General features: G+C 41.0%; 1 protein-coding gene across 2 annotated transcripts in view; it reads right to left on the bottom strand.

The window, feature by feature from the left end:
- Positions 1–2,328: 2,328 nt before the first annotated feature.
- adcy5 (adenylate cyclase 5) overlaps positions 2,329–16,636 on the bottom strand; it is a 113,262-nt gene continuing 98,954 nt past the window's right edge. For both annotated transcript variants that reach the window (XM_087830220.1, XM_087830221.1), the window contains exons 13-21: positions 13,833–13,949; positions 13,537–13,695; positions 11,555–11,739; positions 11,419–11,439; positions 11,002–11,131; positions 7,247–7,510; positions 6,872–7,076; positions 5,760–5,884; positions 2,329–3,191 (exon numbers count right to left, since the gene is read on the bottom strand). In XM_087830220.1, coding sequence (XP_087686346.1) covers positions 3,063–3,191; positions 5,760–5,884; positions 6,872–7,076; positions 7,247–7,510; positions 11,002–11,131; positions 11,419–11,439; positions 11,555–11,739; positions 13,537–13,695; positions 13,833–13,949 — 1,335 coding nt within the window. In that variant the 3' untranslated portion in view covers positions 2,329–3,062. The remainder of the gene's footprint in view (positions 3,192–5,759; positions 5,885–6,871; positions 7,077–7,246; positions 7,511–11,001; positions 11,132–11,418; positions 11,440–11,554; positions 11,740–13,536; positions 13,696–13,832; positions 13,950–16,636) is intronic.

Raw genomic sequence — 16,636 nt, 5'->3', positions numbered from 1 at the left:
GTCCCATGAAACGACCAAATTTCCAGTGGACTAAATTCTGATGTTGTTCAAAAGCAACGATTAGTGAGGCAATTATTCCATATATAATCATCATGGGCGTCGAGTCTGAATTAAAATAAATTAATAGAGTGAAACAAGTCTAACTTGTTAATAAATTGTTTCATTTGCATGTGTTCCTCAATACATACTGAAAGATTAAATATTAGTCCTGAGTAACTGATTCTCTCCTCTTTAAACAATATTTTTTTTAAATCTTTTGAGACTGCCAACAATATCTGACTCCCGCTTAAACATTTATAGTTTCCGTAAACTGAAACTCCGCCCACTGAGTGGTAGAAAGGCTCTGATTGGCCGGAATTTGACAACACATTTCTGTGAGTTTAAATAATCTAAAAGTTCAACTATCCATTTATTAATATTTTTTTAATGGAAAGTGTCCAAATTAATTATTTTCTGACAGCAGTTTAAAATTAATACATTTATTAACCTCCTAGGACCTGGCGTCCACATATGTGGACATCACATTTTGGGTTATTTAGACCAAAATACTGAATTTTGGTCTACAAGGGCCTGATATCCACTTACGAGGACATTAAACTGTTTCTGTTCTATCAAAATTTTAAATGAATATCTTCCTATGTGGCTCTCATTTTTCTTAAAAACAAAAATAAGGCAAAAAAAAAAATTAATTAATGTAAAAACAAAGTAATTCTTTGTTTTTACATTCATCGGGCCCCAATATGTCCAAATATCAAAGAGAAATTAAAAATGCATGCAGTGGACGAGTTTGGGTCTTAGGAGGTTAATATGCAGGATTTAAATAGAACCTGAGGCTAGTTATTCAGATAAAAGTCCATAGACTGCAGTTCATTTTGAGTCCACTTAATACATACAACATCGTAGTGAAGTACATACTGATCTGCATAGCTTACCAAATAAGTTTTAAATAACTTCACGCACAAATTCAGTTTGTTTTCACAAGATGCAAGTGGAGAGAATATTGCAGGCATTACTTAAAATGTTAATTTTGCTCTTTTCATGAGATCAGTCGACAGTTATAATAATATGACTCTATATAAAATATGGACATAGCTTCACAAGTCTGAAAATAGAAGCCAATGCAGTTTAGGTGCCGTAAACATGCTTTTCATGGCCAGCAGGGGGCGACTCCTCTGATTACAAAAACAAGTTTGATTTTTCTGGAAGAAGAAATCTGGAAGGACACTTACTAGGCTCCAGTTATCTATGACCTCTGTAAGCGTTTTCCTAATTAGTTCGTCTTGATTGCTAGCTTCAAGTGTCTAAATACAGCATGATATTGACTATTGACAGTCAGATAAGAGCATGATTTAGGGTGTCTTCCTTGCGATTGACAAGTAGCGGTGTTTCTAAGTGAGATCCACCCCCAGTGACCTAAACTGTTAGCTCAAGGCTTAACAATACTTCACAAACCAATGGGTGACGTCATGCATGCCTACATCCATCTTTTATATACAGTTTTCTAGCCTTATCCTTTAAACTTGGTTCTGAAGTTTTCTGGATTCAGTATTCTCAGGTGAAAACATTTTTCTGTCCATTTACTTTTTCCTGTGACAAAACAAACCAAACCAGGTGAAGTATTTGGTAATATCATCATTAAAAATCACTTGAGTCCATGAGCCAGCCAGGTCAGTTTGTCTGACGACGCGCTGAATAAAGATGTAATACTGAAGAGAACTGCTCTGTTAAGGAAAGAAAACAGCAGATAATTAGGCACATGTCCACATGTGCTTATCTGTCCCTGTCCACAGGATGAGCATCATCACCGTCGTCAGTACAGAGTCCATGTTAAAGGCCTCATCGGAGATCATCGGACATTCATTGGGTCGTACTATCTGATTGAGCGAGCGAGTGGGGGAGCTGTGGGAGCAGAGCACGACAAGGTGGACGGCTGAAAGCACTGGAGTGCAAAAAGAAATGGCTTTTGAGCACCAAGGCTGATGCATTTCCATCCTCTAGTCCGTCGTTCAATGTACCGCCTTGCTCGGTTTTAAAACTTGCTTTTCGCTGTGAGAAAAGGGCAAGAAAAGAGGCCATTTGGGGGGAGCTGAAGCTAAACGGTGCTAACATCAGGCAACACCAGTGAGGACGTCTGAAATCCCAACATGAATTATACAGTATGTATATCTGAATATGTATAATATATATATTCATGTACAAAATATAGAATCTTAATATATCTCATAGGGTTTGTGTTCTGAAGTTAAAATAGAAAATGTTAAAGATTAGAAAAAGCTCTTTACTGACATCCTCTTTGTTTTATGTGTTTGTGAATATATATATATATATATATATATATATATATGCTGTTGATACTACTGAGGTTGTGTATTGCACATCTGGCGGGAAGCTTTCTGTAAACACTGTGCAGCGTTTTCTTTCTGTTATAAAAGGAAATTCGTATAATCTCAGAAAACCCGGTTACCTGTAGGACACGCTCTACCGATGTGATTAGATAATGACACAAGGACGGATAGTGCTGCAGTGCTGGCTTAGTGTCCATACTTGAGAGATTCATACCTGCATCACAACATGGACCAAAGGTATTACAAACCATACGTGAAATTCTGTACATACACATAAAACGGTCTGTGTTTTACATGTACATACTGTATATACTTCAGCAGGAGCAAGGCAGAGCGAAAGAGAAGAGGTAATGCAGCTTATGTCCTCCCGCAGGTGTGTCCAAAAACCCATCGGAAAATTACGGCTGATTGAAGCAAATCAAATTTGTATTGACCATTTTTCCTTCGGGACCCAGACTCGCGCAGCTGACCAATAATCTGTCTTTATGCTCTGACTGGACATCTTTGGTCTCATCGGCTGACTCGTAGCAAGGCTTCTCCGACTCATCGGCTCCCCCGCAGGCTGGGCGTTGGGATGAAAGTTTTCCTCATCCTTTATGGCCTCAGGTTTGAGAAGGGTTCAGTGCTGTGAGAAAAGTTCAATCTCAGTCCACCCTAAGCCTGCTTTTTATGTCATAAGGCGTGTAACCCCCTATGTGTCTGTCACTTAAGTGTGGGTTAACTGCTGGAAGGTCCACTGGTGAGGAAGTAGGTCATCATCTCTCCTTTGCCCTTGACTGTGACCACTCCTCTGTATTCCAGTGTGTAGTTATAAGAGCTCAGTACCTGGTGCAGTTCTGGGGTCACCTGAAGGCAGATGGAGAATGGAATATTTAGTTCCCTGGTCAGCATTTTTTTGAGATTTATCATTATTTTGCTAATAACTCCCAGTGATCAATGATTTGACAGCTTGAAAGTCAAACATGCTGTGTCATTGATTAAGATGGAGTTTAATGGAACCATAATTTCTAGAAAGAAGTTGAACCCAGTTTAATTTGACTACAGTGCTGTCTTAAACTCTTTATATTTTGCTACGAAAATTGGAAATAATCAATAATGTTGAGATCGGGAATCTGGGGAGACCAATCCATGTCTCAATATCAAACGTGCCTAAGGATAATATTTTACATTGATTTTTAATGCTTAAACAATTCATAGCTCAGTGTTATGTACTTAACAGAGAAAACTTCCTGTGGTCAGATACAAGGACTCATCTGAAAATGAGTGAAAAATTAGCCAATGCCCAACGATAAATGTTGAAAGACCTTCAGAAAGCTTGGAAAATTACAAAACATGCAAGAAAGTATGGCTCTTTGGGAGTGCAAGAGCAGCTGGCCCTCCGCCGATTACCAAGGCTACTTGGAGTACATCTAGAAGATGCGAAATGTAGCTACCGTCACTGAAACTGGTGATCACCATGGCAGCAGTGATACCTGAAGCCTTGGAAACTGCGAAGCAAAGACACATCCTTGGCCAGCCACTTGAAGAGGTATACCAGAGAGCTAGAAGGCAGGAGAATAAACCAGTTGTACTCCACTGAACCATTCAAGGGAGAAGGACACAACCCATAACGGCAATGCTCAGTGGCTAGTGGCTCTAAGAGCAGACCACAGCATCCTTCCTGAACAGGATCCATGGCAGTGACAGACATCCAAGAAAAGGTCCAGCAAGAAGCATCAGGCTCTAACATGATTCATGCCTACTGGCTGAAGAAGGTGACTGCACTGATGAAGCAGTCCTAGATGACACAACAAACATCCATGAGTACATCAGGAAGATGGCCACTACTGACCGCATGCTTAGTGAATACCTCAGGAAGCAGAAATATGAGAAAGAAGAGGAGCAAGAAGAAAAAACATCATGGAAGGACAACCCCCTGCACGGTATGTACCATCGGCAGATACAGGAAGTGGCTTATATCAAGCAATCCTACCAGTGGCCGGACAAAGCTGGACTATCTTTCATTCTGGAGGCTCTAATCATGGTAGCATGGGAACAAACTCTGATCCATAGAGGCTGGAGTCTACCACACCAGGCAAGACCCCAGGTGCAGGCTGTGTAATAATGCCCCTGAGACAATCTAGCACATAGCAGCAGGTTGCAAGGTGCTAGCAGGCAGGGCATACATGGAACGCCATAACCAAGTGATCGACAAAGTATACAGGAACATCTGTGCAGAGTATGGACTGGAAGTCCCAAGGTCAAAATGGGAGACGCCCTCTAGGGTGGTCGAGAATGACCGAGCTAAGATCCTGTGGGACTTCCAGATACTGGTGATGGATAACCAACCAGACATAGTAGTGGTGGACAAGCAGACAAAGGCGGCTGTAGTGATAGATGTAGCTATACAGAATGACAGCAATATCATGAAGAAGGAACACAAGCTGGAGAAGGGCTCAAGAAGAAGGGTGAAGTTAACAGTGGTCCCAGTGGTAATCATAGCACTTGGTGCAGTGACTCCCAAGTTAGGCGCCCAGCAGATCCCAGGAACAACATCAGAGATCTCTGTCCAGAAGAGCGCAGCAAAGACACTGTGCTGGACCCTCTAGCTCCCAGGCCTCTAGTAGAGGACTCGCGCTTGAAGGATAAAGTCCGCCCACAGGGGCGAGAGGGGAATTATATAGTTTATGCAAACGTCTTGTGATCTGTAAATCACCAATGGAGTGTCTAATCAGTTCTCTGTGTTGTTCTTCCTGAATTAGTGGTAATAAACACATCTGATGCCATAGTTCTGTCAATAACCTTTTGTATTAACTCCTTTTCCCCTGATTATAGTCAACTAGATTATAGTTGAGTTTGACTACCTCCACTGGTAAATAGTCTATTATTAGAGTTTTAATACAAGTTTCCAACAAAAACAACTGCAGAAGTTACAGAAAGTTACAAAAATTAAACTCATAACTTTACTAATAAAATGCTGCTTGGAGCCATTTGGTGTTCATCAGGAAGCAGCAGCTCATATTTTCTCTTTTGTCACTTTTTCCTGCAAAAAGGTGGACTGTAAAGAGATTAGATGAAATTAAAGAATTCAACCTGTGTTCATATTACCTTTGAATTATTAAGCTTTAATGATTGAATATCTGATAAAGCAAAACCAGTAGGGCCATTTTTAACGACCATTCTTCATTACCTTGAATAGACTCCTTTTTTCCTCCCTTCAGTCGTCAGATAAGTGTGGTTTTACAGAGCTTATGCACACTGGATGAATTTCAAATTTTTCACCAAAATAGACTGAAGGAGGTGGGAGGGAAGGAGTTCAGAATAATTTACTGATGGAATGCAAATTTTATAGTTGATTTTAAATAACTTACCGATTATCTGAGTACACAAAATCATCGGTGTGAATTTAAATGACGGGACATATAAAATGATTACCTGGATTCTCTCTGGTACACCTGTGCTGTCCATGCGACTCGCCACATTTACAGTGTTCCCCCAGATGTCGTACTGAGGTTTCCTGGCCCCGATCACCCCAGCCACCACCGGGCCGATGTTAAGACCTAGGAAAAGAAATAAATGTAGAATAATTAAAACGGCCAAACAAAGGTGCAGGTTAAAAGATATGATGTATATATCCTACAAAATACTAAAATCAGATCTCAGAATCTTTTCAATTTGGAAACTGGTTCTTTAGTTCCAATTGGGCAAATCAAAAATAACATAAATAATAATAACACAAAATATCCGTGTAGCTGACAGTCCAGGATTGGACCAGGATATGATGCTTCTGTTTCCCACCTAAAACATGGAGCTCTGACAGGTTTGAGTAGTTGGATGTGTGTGTATGTAACAGTGTTCATACAGTCTATAAGTTGGCAATAATGTTGTGTTTTACCAGTGAATTATTAGCACTAACTGCCGTGTGTTGTTTGTGATTTTTTGAGAAAGTAAATTCACTCAATGATGTGTTTTATTAGTCATTAGCCTAGACGCTAATTAGCGCTAGCAAACCGCTAACGTTAGCTCGTTAGCTTGTTTCGTTCTGCTTTGCTTTGCATAGTAACAGGTCATAGCGTCTTCTAATTGTAAGAATGTTTGCTTATGTCAGCTCATACGGGATATTTTGTGTTTGTTTACAGTTTTACCATTCATCCATTGATGTATTTTCAACAAAGCCATGCTATGCGTCCAATCAAATAAATCCACCAGAAAGGAACAACGGTGTGGTTTTTCTACATTGGATGATGGTTGTCTGTCTGCCTAGTTAAGTGCTAGGGCAGAATAGTAAAAAGTCTGTGCTGGCTTAAGAGGCAGCATAGGCAGGCACAGGAGTAGCAAAACTGTCCTTCCGGTAGAATGTCAAAATAAAATGAACAGTGTGCCAGAAACGACTAAAGATTGCATGAACTTATATAACACTACATAATGTGAGTGGTGACTCTTAAGGAGCCAGAACAGTTACTTTTACTGGAGCTGTTTTCAACAACAGTCTAACACTCTGCAAAAAAAAGTGCATTCCTGCTCCATTTTTCTTTCCTGCTACCCACCTATTTTCATCTTGAAGTTGTTAAAGGAGTGTTCATTGATGTATTTCATCTGGTCCATCAGCCTCATGGCGTAGTCAGCGAGAGCACGGATGTGTGACCGCCCGACCTTGTCATACGTGGAGTCATTGAGGCCGGAGGCTGCCATGTACGTGGAGCCGATAGTCTTGATCTTCTCCAGCTGGCGGAACTGATCCTCGCTGATGATCTAAGGATAGCAGAACGAAGGTTTGTAATATCAGTGGCCATATTTAGCAGAGTTTTGGGTCCACTGGACTTAATAGTAACCAAATAAACACAACAATCAGTAATTATCAGAGCCGTTGTTCTGCATTCATACATTCAGACAGCTTCCAACTGGAATAGCTCAGATCTTACCTCATCAAAGTCGGCGATGATTTCATTAAGCAGTCGCAGGCACTCCACTCCCTCGTTGTTGCCCTCCAACTCTACGTAGAACTCAGAAAAGTTACTAATAGAGGCAAACATAACTGCGACACACTCGCACGACTGGTAGTAGAGCTCATCGTTCCGACGTTCCCGCTGCAGGAAGTGAGCAGCCACGTCTTTGGGAAGGATGTTGTGGAGCAGACGGCGGTTGTAGGCTTGCAATTCCTCCATCTCCTCCTTTTCCTCTGTGGCCTTGTGATGAGTTAGAGAAGAGGATTAAAGATTAATACTTCATTTACAACTGGATGGATTTTTTATGACATTTGGCACAGATATTGAAGATGCCAAGAAGATGAATGCTAATGAATTTGGTGGTCCCCTAACATATTATCTCGCTCCACCAGCAGCATTCAGTAATATATCCTGACATGGTAATCACCACTAAGTTGTTATTTTTTAAAGAAGGTTCAGGAAAAAACCCTTTTACCTATCACTAAATTTCTTTACTTTGTTTTGGTATCTCAGCCTCACAAAACTGCAAATGGAGCTTGAGACTCACAGCCTTGTTTTTTACTAACCATTGGTGACAGCAGTGAGCTGGAAAATAGAGAGCCCTCCAGCAGCTTTTTTAAATAAGTTTTTTATCCACTTGACTGGATTAGCAACTACAAGCAGAACAGCCTGCTTCACAACCTTCAGAAAATGCCAAAGAAGCCATGAACATCCCTTAAGGAATGTTCTTATTGTCAAATTGATACTGTACTGAATATTATTTGGTTATTATACGCGCGCACACACACACACTTAGACACACACAACCTCTGAAATGTTTTTACTTTCTCAAATAAGACCAAAAAGTTTCTTAACAACAGAATTTGGTAAACTATTTCAGTGTTTATTGGTGAAGCAATGATTCATGTTAGGGGATGCAAACTTTTCAGAGTCACGTTTTATATTAATCTAGGTACACCTAAGTACATGCTTACAATTACGAGTGCAACCAATCTTACCGAGCCAATAAAACACACTTGATTACTGAGATTAAGATCATCAAGTGTGAACACCTCTATGAAAGCAGATGTTTTGGCAGTTTGTTGGTCCTGAGCAGTCAGGTGTGTGTTAACACAATGCTACAGTCTTCCCAGACTATCCAAGAAATCTGCTCGACCATTCTTATTATCCATTAAAGTCCCTAATTTCATTTTTGATTTTCTTCATAGCCAGTTCAATATTTTAACACTAATGTTAAGTCTCCATGATGTATTTTTCCATCTGTTATTCAGATTTACAATTAGATGAATAATATTATGATCAGAAATATCTCATGTTGGGCACTTGTTCACCCTGTATGTGTCTACATGGGAGCACAGTGTAGGTTTGCAAAGCTGCATCTGACCAAAATGCACATCGCCACCTCATTTCAGCTACCAAGCACGGTAGCGGTGGTGTTTTGAATTGGGCTTCTTCTGCATCCACGGGACCTGGATCGAACATGAACTCCTCTGTACGCTAAAGCAGCGGTCCCCAACCCCCGGGTCTCGGACCGGTACCGGTCCGTGAGTTGTTTGGTACCGGGCCACGAGAGTTGAGGCTCAGGTGTGAAATGTATAGTTTTCAGGGTTTTTATCGGTTTTCAGCGTTATTTTGTTATCGTTTTTAGCGTTAACTCGGTTTTCCTGGGTCTTTTCACGTGTGTTATGAATAAATTTTCTTTTTTTCGGTACCGGTACTCGTTTTATTTTGTTGTATTTATCCGCGACACCTTAAAGGCCGGTCCATGAAAATATTGTCGGGCATAAACCGGTCCGTGGCGCAAAAAAGGTTGGAGACCGCTGCGCTAAAGTATTGGAGAGTCAAATGTGAGTCCATTTGTCCAACAACTACAGCTTGGCCAAAGTTACAACAGATGCTGATCCACAAAACAGCAGTAAATCTACAACAGAATGGCTGAAAATGTAAAGAAACAAAGTGTTGCAATGGCCCAGCTAAAGTCTAGACCTCAACTCAACTGCAATATACTGTAGAGAGTGGACGGACTCTGTGATGCTGCCTATTTGCTCATTTCTACAAAGCTTTAAAATTACAGCACTTAATTGTTCTCATTGGCTTCTGATTCCAGCCTTCACCTTGACAGGATGTCTGACCCACATTTAAAGTTAATTTGTTCTTTATTCCTATTATCATCCTTTAAAGGAACACAGTGAGACATCATTTGCATTTCTAACAGATCTACGCACAACTGTTGTGTCCATGCCTGTTTAAATATGTATATTTTCCCTGTCATGCTGATGACGATATTCAGGTACTGCCTAGCCTCATCACTTCTCAAATCACCAAATATTTTCGCTTAAAGGAAATAAATGGAAATCCACTTCCTCCTGACAAAGTCTAAATCAACTAAATCAGCTGTTAAATGCCACATTTTAAACCAACTGCAGCTCATTTAAATCATAACATTCTGCATCAAGTGGCGAGTTGGGCTTGCTGGCATAGCATCTGAACTTTTTTTTTTTTTTTTTTTAAAGAACTGGGGTTGTATTATTACACTTTCTAAATTCTGGCAGCCATACTACTCACTTTCCACAATCTGAGAAGGAACATTGAAATCAGAGTTTTTCTGCAGCTCTGCCACAGCTTTAAACTCGGGCAACATCGTTTGTTGGCCTGAAGTCGATGTTTATATTATACATATTTCTCCTGTTTTGGCTTCCCTTCATTGGCTTCCTGTTAAATCCAGAATTGAATTCAAAATCCTGCTCCTCACATACAAGGTCTTAAATAATCAGGCCCCATCTTATCTCAATGACCTTGTAGTACCATATCACCCTATTAGAGCACTTCGCTCTCGCTCTGCAGGCCTACTTGTTGTTCCTAGAGTATTTAAAAGTAGAATGGGAGGCAGAGCCTTCAGTTTTCAGGCCCCTCTTCTGTGGAACCAGCTTCCAGTTTGGATTCGGGAGACAGACACTATCTCTACTTTTAAGATTAGGCTTCAAACTTTCCTTTTTGCTAAAGCATATAGTTAGGGCTGGACCAGGTGACCCTGAATCCTCCCTTAGTTATGCTGCAATAGACGTAGGCTGCCGGGGGATTCCCATGATGCATTGAGTTTTTCCTTTCCAGTCACCTTTCTCACTCACTATGTATTAACAGACCTCTCTGTGTTGAATCATATCTGTTATTAACCTCTGTCTCTCTTCCACAGCATGTCTTTATCCTGTCTTCCTTCTCTCACCCCAACCGGTCGCAGCAGATGGCCCCGCCCCTCCCTGAGCCTGGTTCTGCCGGAGGTTTCTTCCTGTTAAAAGGGAGTTTTTCCTTCCCACTGTCGCCAAAGTGCTTGCTCATAGGGGGTCATATGATTGTTGGGTTTTTCTCTGTATCTATGAAGCGCCTTGAGGCGACTTTTGTTGTGATTTGGCGCTATATAAATAAAATTGAATTGAATTGAATATTAGCTGTGTTTATTTTCTTTCAATCCCAACATGTTTTTGAATTAAATTAATTTCTTAGCACAAAATAATAACAGCGATTCCCTTCATAAAAATGCAAATTTATGCTAAAAAGCACACCAAATACAAAGTCACATAATGACACTTAACACGGATACCAGGAGGGAAAAAAACAAAACCACTTTTTAAGCTTCAGAGGCCAATGGGATCATAACTAGACAAGGGAAAGGGGCAGCAATGCGCTATAGGTTCTGTTTACTCTTGCTCACACACACACACACACACACTAACCTGCAGTTTCCACAGGAAGTCAAGCCTTGCTGTTGACTCCACCTGCTGGGCGTGAAGGTACAGGGCTAGGACGAAGACTGTGATCACCACTGGAGTCATGATCTTTAGAGGCACCTTGTCTACTCCACACCTGGAGGTCAGCACATACACATATTAGTATTACAGATAGATTTTATGCCGAGTTACCCAGCTACCACAATCACTGATATATGCAGGTATTACACAGAGTTAAAGATGTTCTCTGCAGGAAAATAACATAAAACACAAAAACAAGCTGCCCTCTTAATCTTGGCTAATTAGCGTTAGCATCTGTTGCCAGCAGGTCATTATAGTTCCATTTGTGCCAGTGGAGTGATAATGATGCTGTTAGCGTAAACAGATGACAGAGACCGCTTTGGGTCCCGCCATCAGTCTCACCTTGTTCCATTCATGGGCTCACTGTGAGGGAGGAACAGAGAAGAGCCGGTGAGCACTTAGAACATCTGCACACCTTCAAGCTTTAATCATTAGAGGCATGAAATGAGACACACACAGGTGTAATAAAGAGACTCACGCGCTGTTGATGGCATTGGCCATGACCAGCAGGTCCTGGTTGTCAAAGAGGCTCACTTTGGGCACCTCCATGATGAGAAGGTAAAGCAGTTCGATGAAGAGCATGAGGAAGAGCTTACCGATGCTGCTGACCTGCAGGAAGACGGAACAGGCCAGCAGGCTCAGCAGCACGCAGGACGAGAAGTACTGAGGGAGAAAATGCAAAGAGACTATTGTTTAGTGGCCAGGCTTTATATGCTGCAACAGTTCTGACTGAACAAGCCGCATCTGGATGAGTTATAAAACACACGATTAACCCACATTTTCACTGCTTAACTTCTAATTTGAGCACGAGTGTGCGCACCAAATGTTAACATTTACAGCTGCAATTACCCCCACTTAGCACCCATTTGTTCTGCTCCCGAAATTTCGTTTCATGTCAGAAGTCTCACATTGAAATCTTACAGTTACGTGTGTGTGTGTGTGGTGTTCAAAAAAAGCGATGCAGTACTTTGTAAGACAAATTTTACCCAATTTTAACCATGTGTTTGCTCTAACAGTGTTAAACACAGCATTTTGGAATACAAGGTGATTTCTTTACACCATTCGTCACAGCAGAAAGCATTGTTTAGACGTCATAATGCTCATTAATGTTCTATAAAGCACATAACTTGTTTAAACACATGCATTTCTATCTTTTTATTGCTTGTGTTTTATCGTTGCTTTTTTATTGCTTGCAGTTTTAATATTGTTGTGCATCACCTTGAGCTGCAACACCTGGTTGAAAAGTGTTGTATGAAAGAGATTCTGCCCACATTTTATCCCTATGTGGGAAACTTGGCAGCAGCACCTGAGTCGTATTTGTGTCTTATCTAAGTCCTGGACTCGTGCCATTGGCCGTTGTTCAGTTTAGGATTAATAACATTAATTTGCACTTATGCGGACAGCCCGCAGGTTATCCATCAGCTCCGGTCTCTTCTGTTTCACCTCACTGCCCAACCAGCTGCAACAGATGGCTGACCTACCTAAGCCACAGTCTTGTTCTCCGTGCGCTGTTTGCTCGTACGGATTATTGGATCAATGAGGTTTGCTCTGTAATATTATAGGGTTTTTACACTACAATATAAAGCACCTTATGATGACTATTTATGTTATGTTACGCCCATGGTATTCAGCTGGAAAAGAGTGGAGGGTCCACTCTGGGTCAGGGAGGAGTTGCTGCTTAAATGTGGAGGAATTTGGGGTCTTGTTTACAAATGAGTATAGCGAGAGATTGATACATGAACTGGATCCATGTCACTGTACCAGTCATTTGTGGTGAAGGGAGAGCTGTGCATAAAAGCGGAGCTGTTGATTTATGAGTCATCTATGTCATTGATGTTCACAATCTCTGGGTATTGACCCAAAGAGACACACACAAGCAGCACAAATGAGCTTTCTCCGAAGGACAGCTGGCCCCTGCCTGAGAGAGGGGGTGAGGAGTTCAGTGATTCAGGAGGAACCTCTTGGGCGAGGAAATCCAGGCATGTCCTACTGGGAAGAGTTCTTATGGGTAGACCCAGGACTCACTGGAGAGATTATGTATCTCAGCTAGCCTGGAACCACCTTGGCGTTTCTTCGGATGAGCTGGAGAAAGTGGCTGGTGAAAGGGAGGTTTGGGCTTCTTTATTGCCCCCGTGACCTGGCCTCGGATAGTGGCAATGGAAGGAAGAATGGAAAGAGGGATGGATGGTTGGATGGAAGGAATTTAATTGGTCTATTAAGGCCTGATGTAATGTACTTTAGTGAGTTGACCAGCAGATTTTAGTATTTAAACTTCAACTGGCATTTTTTGAAAGGTTATCTTTTGGCTGTACTTTTTTAGACAAATCATCTGTCTAACTTTCCTTCAGCAAACTTGGATCTTCTTTTCTTTGTTTGTTGTGTCATACTTTAAAAGGATACCTGTAAATTTATTGATGAAATAATCTAATAAATAAAACAGATAGAACAAGGCATCTGTACCTCAGGAAAGCTGCAGATGAGGCCATCATGTCCACAGGGGCTGTGTTGTGTGTCCAGGCTGTAGTTGAGGAAGTAAGCATGGCAGGCATTGACACTGTCCAGGCTGATGTTGTGCTGTGCTTTGATGCAACTCCACAGGTCATGGCTGCTGCACGTGAACTAAAAAGGGTCAAAATTATTGCGAGACATTTAAATCCAGACACTCAAAAGCATCATAGTCCAAAACCTCTGCGGCTTCAAACATTGACCCATGACAAGAAAATGGGAATTTGGGAATCCTGTTAATGAAAACTTACAATGTTGACGAAAGCAGAAAGAAAGACGATGATGATGGTGAAGACACCAACCAAGGTGCTGTTTAGTCTAGACTGAACTATTCTCTTAGAGAGTGTCTGCAGAGGCACTGGGAAGATCTGGAGGACAGAAGAATTCCAACAATTAATATTCAGTTTTAATTGAATTAACTGACTTCATTTTCTCAGTCACTGGTTTCCAGTTTGACCATGCTTTTACAGCTCTGTGTAAAAAAGAGGCTCTGCTTTTTTTATATTTAGTTTTTAAAAAAAAAAAGAGCCATGACTCACCGTTATGAAAACCTTCAAGCAGCAGCTCTATTTTTCTCTTCTCAAACCTTTCCCGTTTCTTATGAGTCATCAACAGCAGAAAGAAAACTGATCGACAAAAGGATTTATGGTCTCACTGCAAATCTTATTCGACAAGGCCCACTTTATAGAAACTTGTGGAGGAGATTTTGAAAATTTGCGAACTTATTAACTCCAGAAGAATGTACCAGATGATTACATTAGAGGCAGCGTAACAAAGTAATCAACTGAGCGGCATGCTATTCTGTAACTGTCTTTATTACAGCACAGCGCCCAGTACCCCTGTGTTTACTGAACAGGCACCAAATACGCAGCTGAAGACGTAGAGCAAAAAGAACATCAGCTGCTCCTCACATACAAGGTCTTAAATAATCAGGCCCCATCTTATCTTAATGACCTTGTAGTACCATATCACCCTATTAGAGCACTTCACTCTCGCTCTGCAGGCCTACTTGTTGTTCCTAGAGTATTTAAAAGTAGAATGGGAGGCAGAGCCTTCAGTTTTCAGGCCCCTCTTCTGTGGAACCAGCTTCCAGTTTGGATTCAGGAGACAGACACTATCTCTACTTTTAAGATTAGGCTTCAAACTTTCCTTTTTGCTAAAGCATATAGTTAGGGCTGGACCAGGTGACCCTGAATCCTCCCTTAGTTATGCTGCAATAGATGTAGGCTGCCGGGGGATTCCCATGATGCATTGAGTTTTTCCTTTCCAGTCACCTTTCTCACTCACTATGTATTAACAGACCTCTCTGTATTGAATCATATCTGTTATTAATCTCTGTCTCTCTTCCACAGCATGTCTTTTATCCTGTCTTCCTTCTCTCACCCCAACCGGTCGCAGCAGATGGCCCCGCCCCTCCCTGAGCCTGGTTCTGCCGGAGGTTTCTTCCTGTTAAAAGGGAGTTTTTCCTTCCCACTGTCGCCAAAGTGCTTGCTCATAGGGGGTCATATGATTGTTGGGTTTTTCTCTGTATCTATGAAGCGCCTTGAGGCGACTTTTGTTGTGATTTGGCGCTATATAAATAAAATTGAATTGAATTGAATTGAATTGAACTGCTTCTGTTAAAGCACAATCTGTTCTTTGCTAAAGTCCACACCACCGAAAACAAAGGGAGGAAAACAGCTACCTAAACATTGGGAGATTGATAATATTTTACTAAAATACTATTCCTTAAGTTATCCTATGAAATGCAATTTTTTAAAAAATGCTGTGTTAGCTGTTATTTAAAAATGAAAACTCCATAACATTTGACTAGGATAACCATGTGAAATATCTTCAGTTTTTACCTTATATTTAGAGTCACAGGCTTTGTTAAAGGTACAGAGTGTAAAATCGCACTACTAGACGTAAGTAGATTGCAGTCGACTGCGAGTTTTTAAGGATATCCTAAACTTTTCTATGGGTAAACACTGCTGTTAGCCTCTGTTAGCTTCTGTTAGCCTCTGTTAGCCTCTGTTAGCTTCTGTTAGCCTCTGTTAGCTGCTAACAAAGGAGCTTGCAAAGAAAAGCGTCTGGACTTCTTTAAGAAGTCTTTCTTAAAGAAGTCCAGATGCTTTTCTTTGCAAGCTCCCTTGTTACCTACGATGACCTGGATGACTGAGAACCTTCACAGCTGCTGTAAGCCTCTGTTAGCTGCTGTTAGCCAATGTGTGGCTGTAATTCGGCTGTCATGAGAGGGAAAGTGGGATTTTTAGGACACTCAAGCCGAACATTAGCTTGTATAATGTTAGCTTAAAACCAGCTCCTGTTGTTCAGCCAGCTCATTGTCAGCTGTGTGTAGATGAGAGGATCGGAACAAGTAAGTGCGACAGTCATGAGTTAGAGCTCTGTTTTCAGTTCAGGGGATGAGGCTAGCAGTTAGGAGGAAGAGGATGATGTTTTATTAAGATGCCAGTCATGCTGTCTCTTTCCTTCATGTTCAACTTCACATACTGTAAGCATGAGCCTTCATATCTTGAGCCTGAAGGTCCAGGTATGAATTAACATTTGCCTTCTAATGAATTTCTATGAGTTCTCTTTTCCTCGCCTTTGGCAAACTACACATGTGGCTGGTCTCTAGCCGAATAAATAAAACCTGATTTGGTGGAACCGAGATGTCCGTTTCGGCAACTGTGTTGAAGACAGCGAGGCAACATAGCAGCTTCCACAAATTGGAGCCTGCCCATTTATTTTAATGGACTAATTCTAAGTTTATGAGAATGCATCAGTTTGTTGGAATTACATATTGCATGTTGCACCCACTAATTAATGTTTATCTATGAGTACAATCATTTTTGTAACTCAAAAAACAATAATTGCACCTTTAAATATTGCTCAAATTGACAGCAGAGACTGCTGACAGTTTATGTTGTTGCTGTTGACGTTTATAGTCGAGTAACCTTAGGCTAATACGCATAAAGTTTTATAGAACAAAGTTGAACAAAGGCTCCATCCTGTGAATAATCTTGTGCAAGAATACAGACAAACTACAGAAACATGAAACGTATCCTGAATTATG

Source organism: Neolamprologus brichardi, chromosome 16, assembly GCF_056152115.1.
Source record: "Neolamprologus brichardi isolate AB-2024 chromosome 16, ASM5615211v1, whole genome shotgun sequence".
NCBI lineage: Eukaryota > Metazoa > Chordata > Actinopteri > Cichliformes > Cichlidae > Neolamprologus > Neolamprologus brichardi.
The sequence above is the reverse complement of the archived record's forward strand: the minus strand, read 5'-3'. Positions and strand labels throughout refer to the sequence as shown.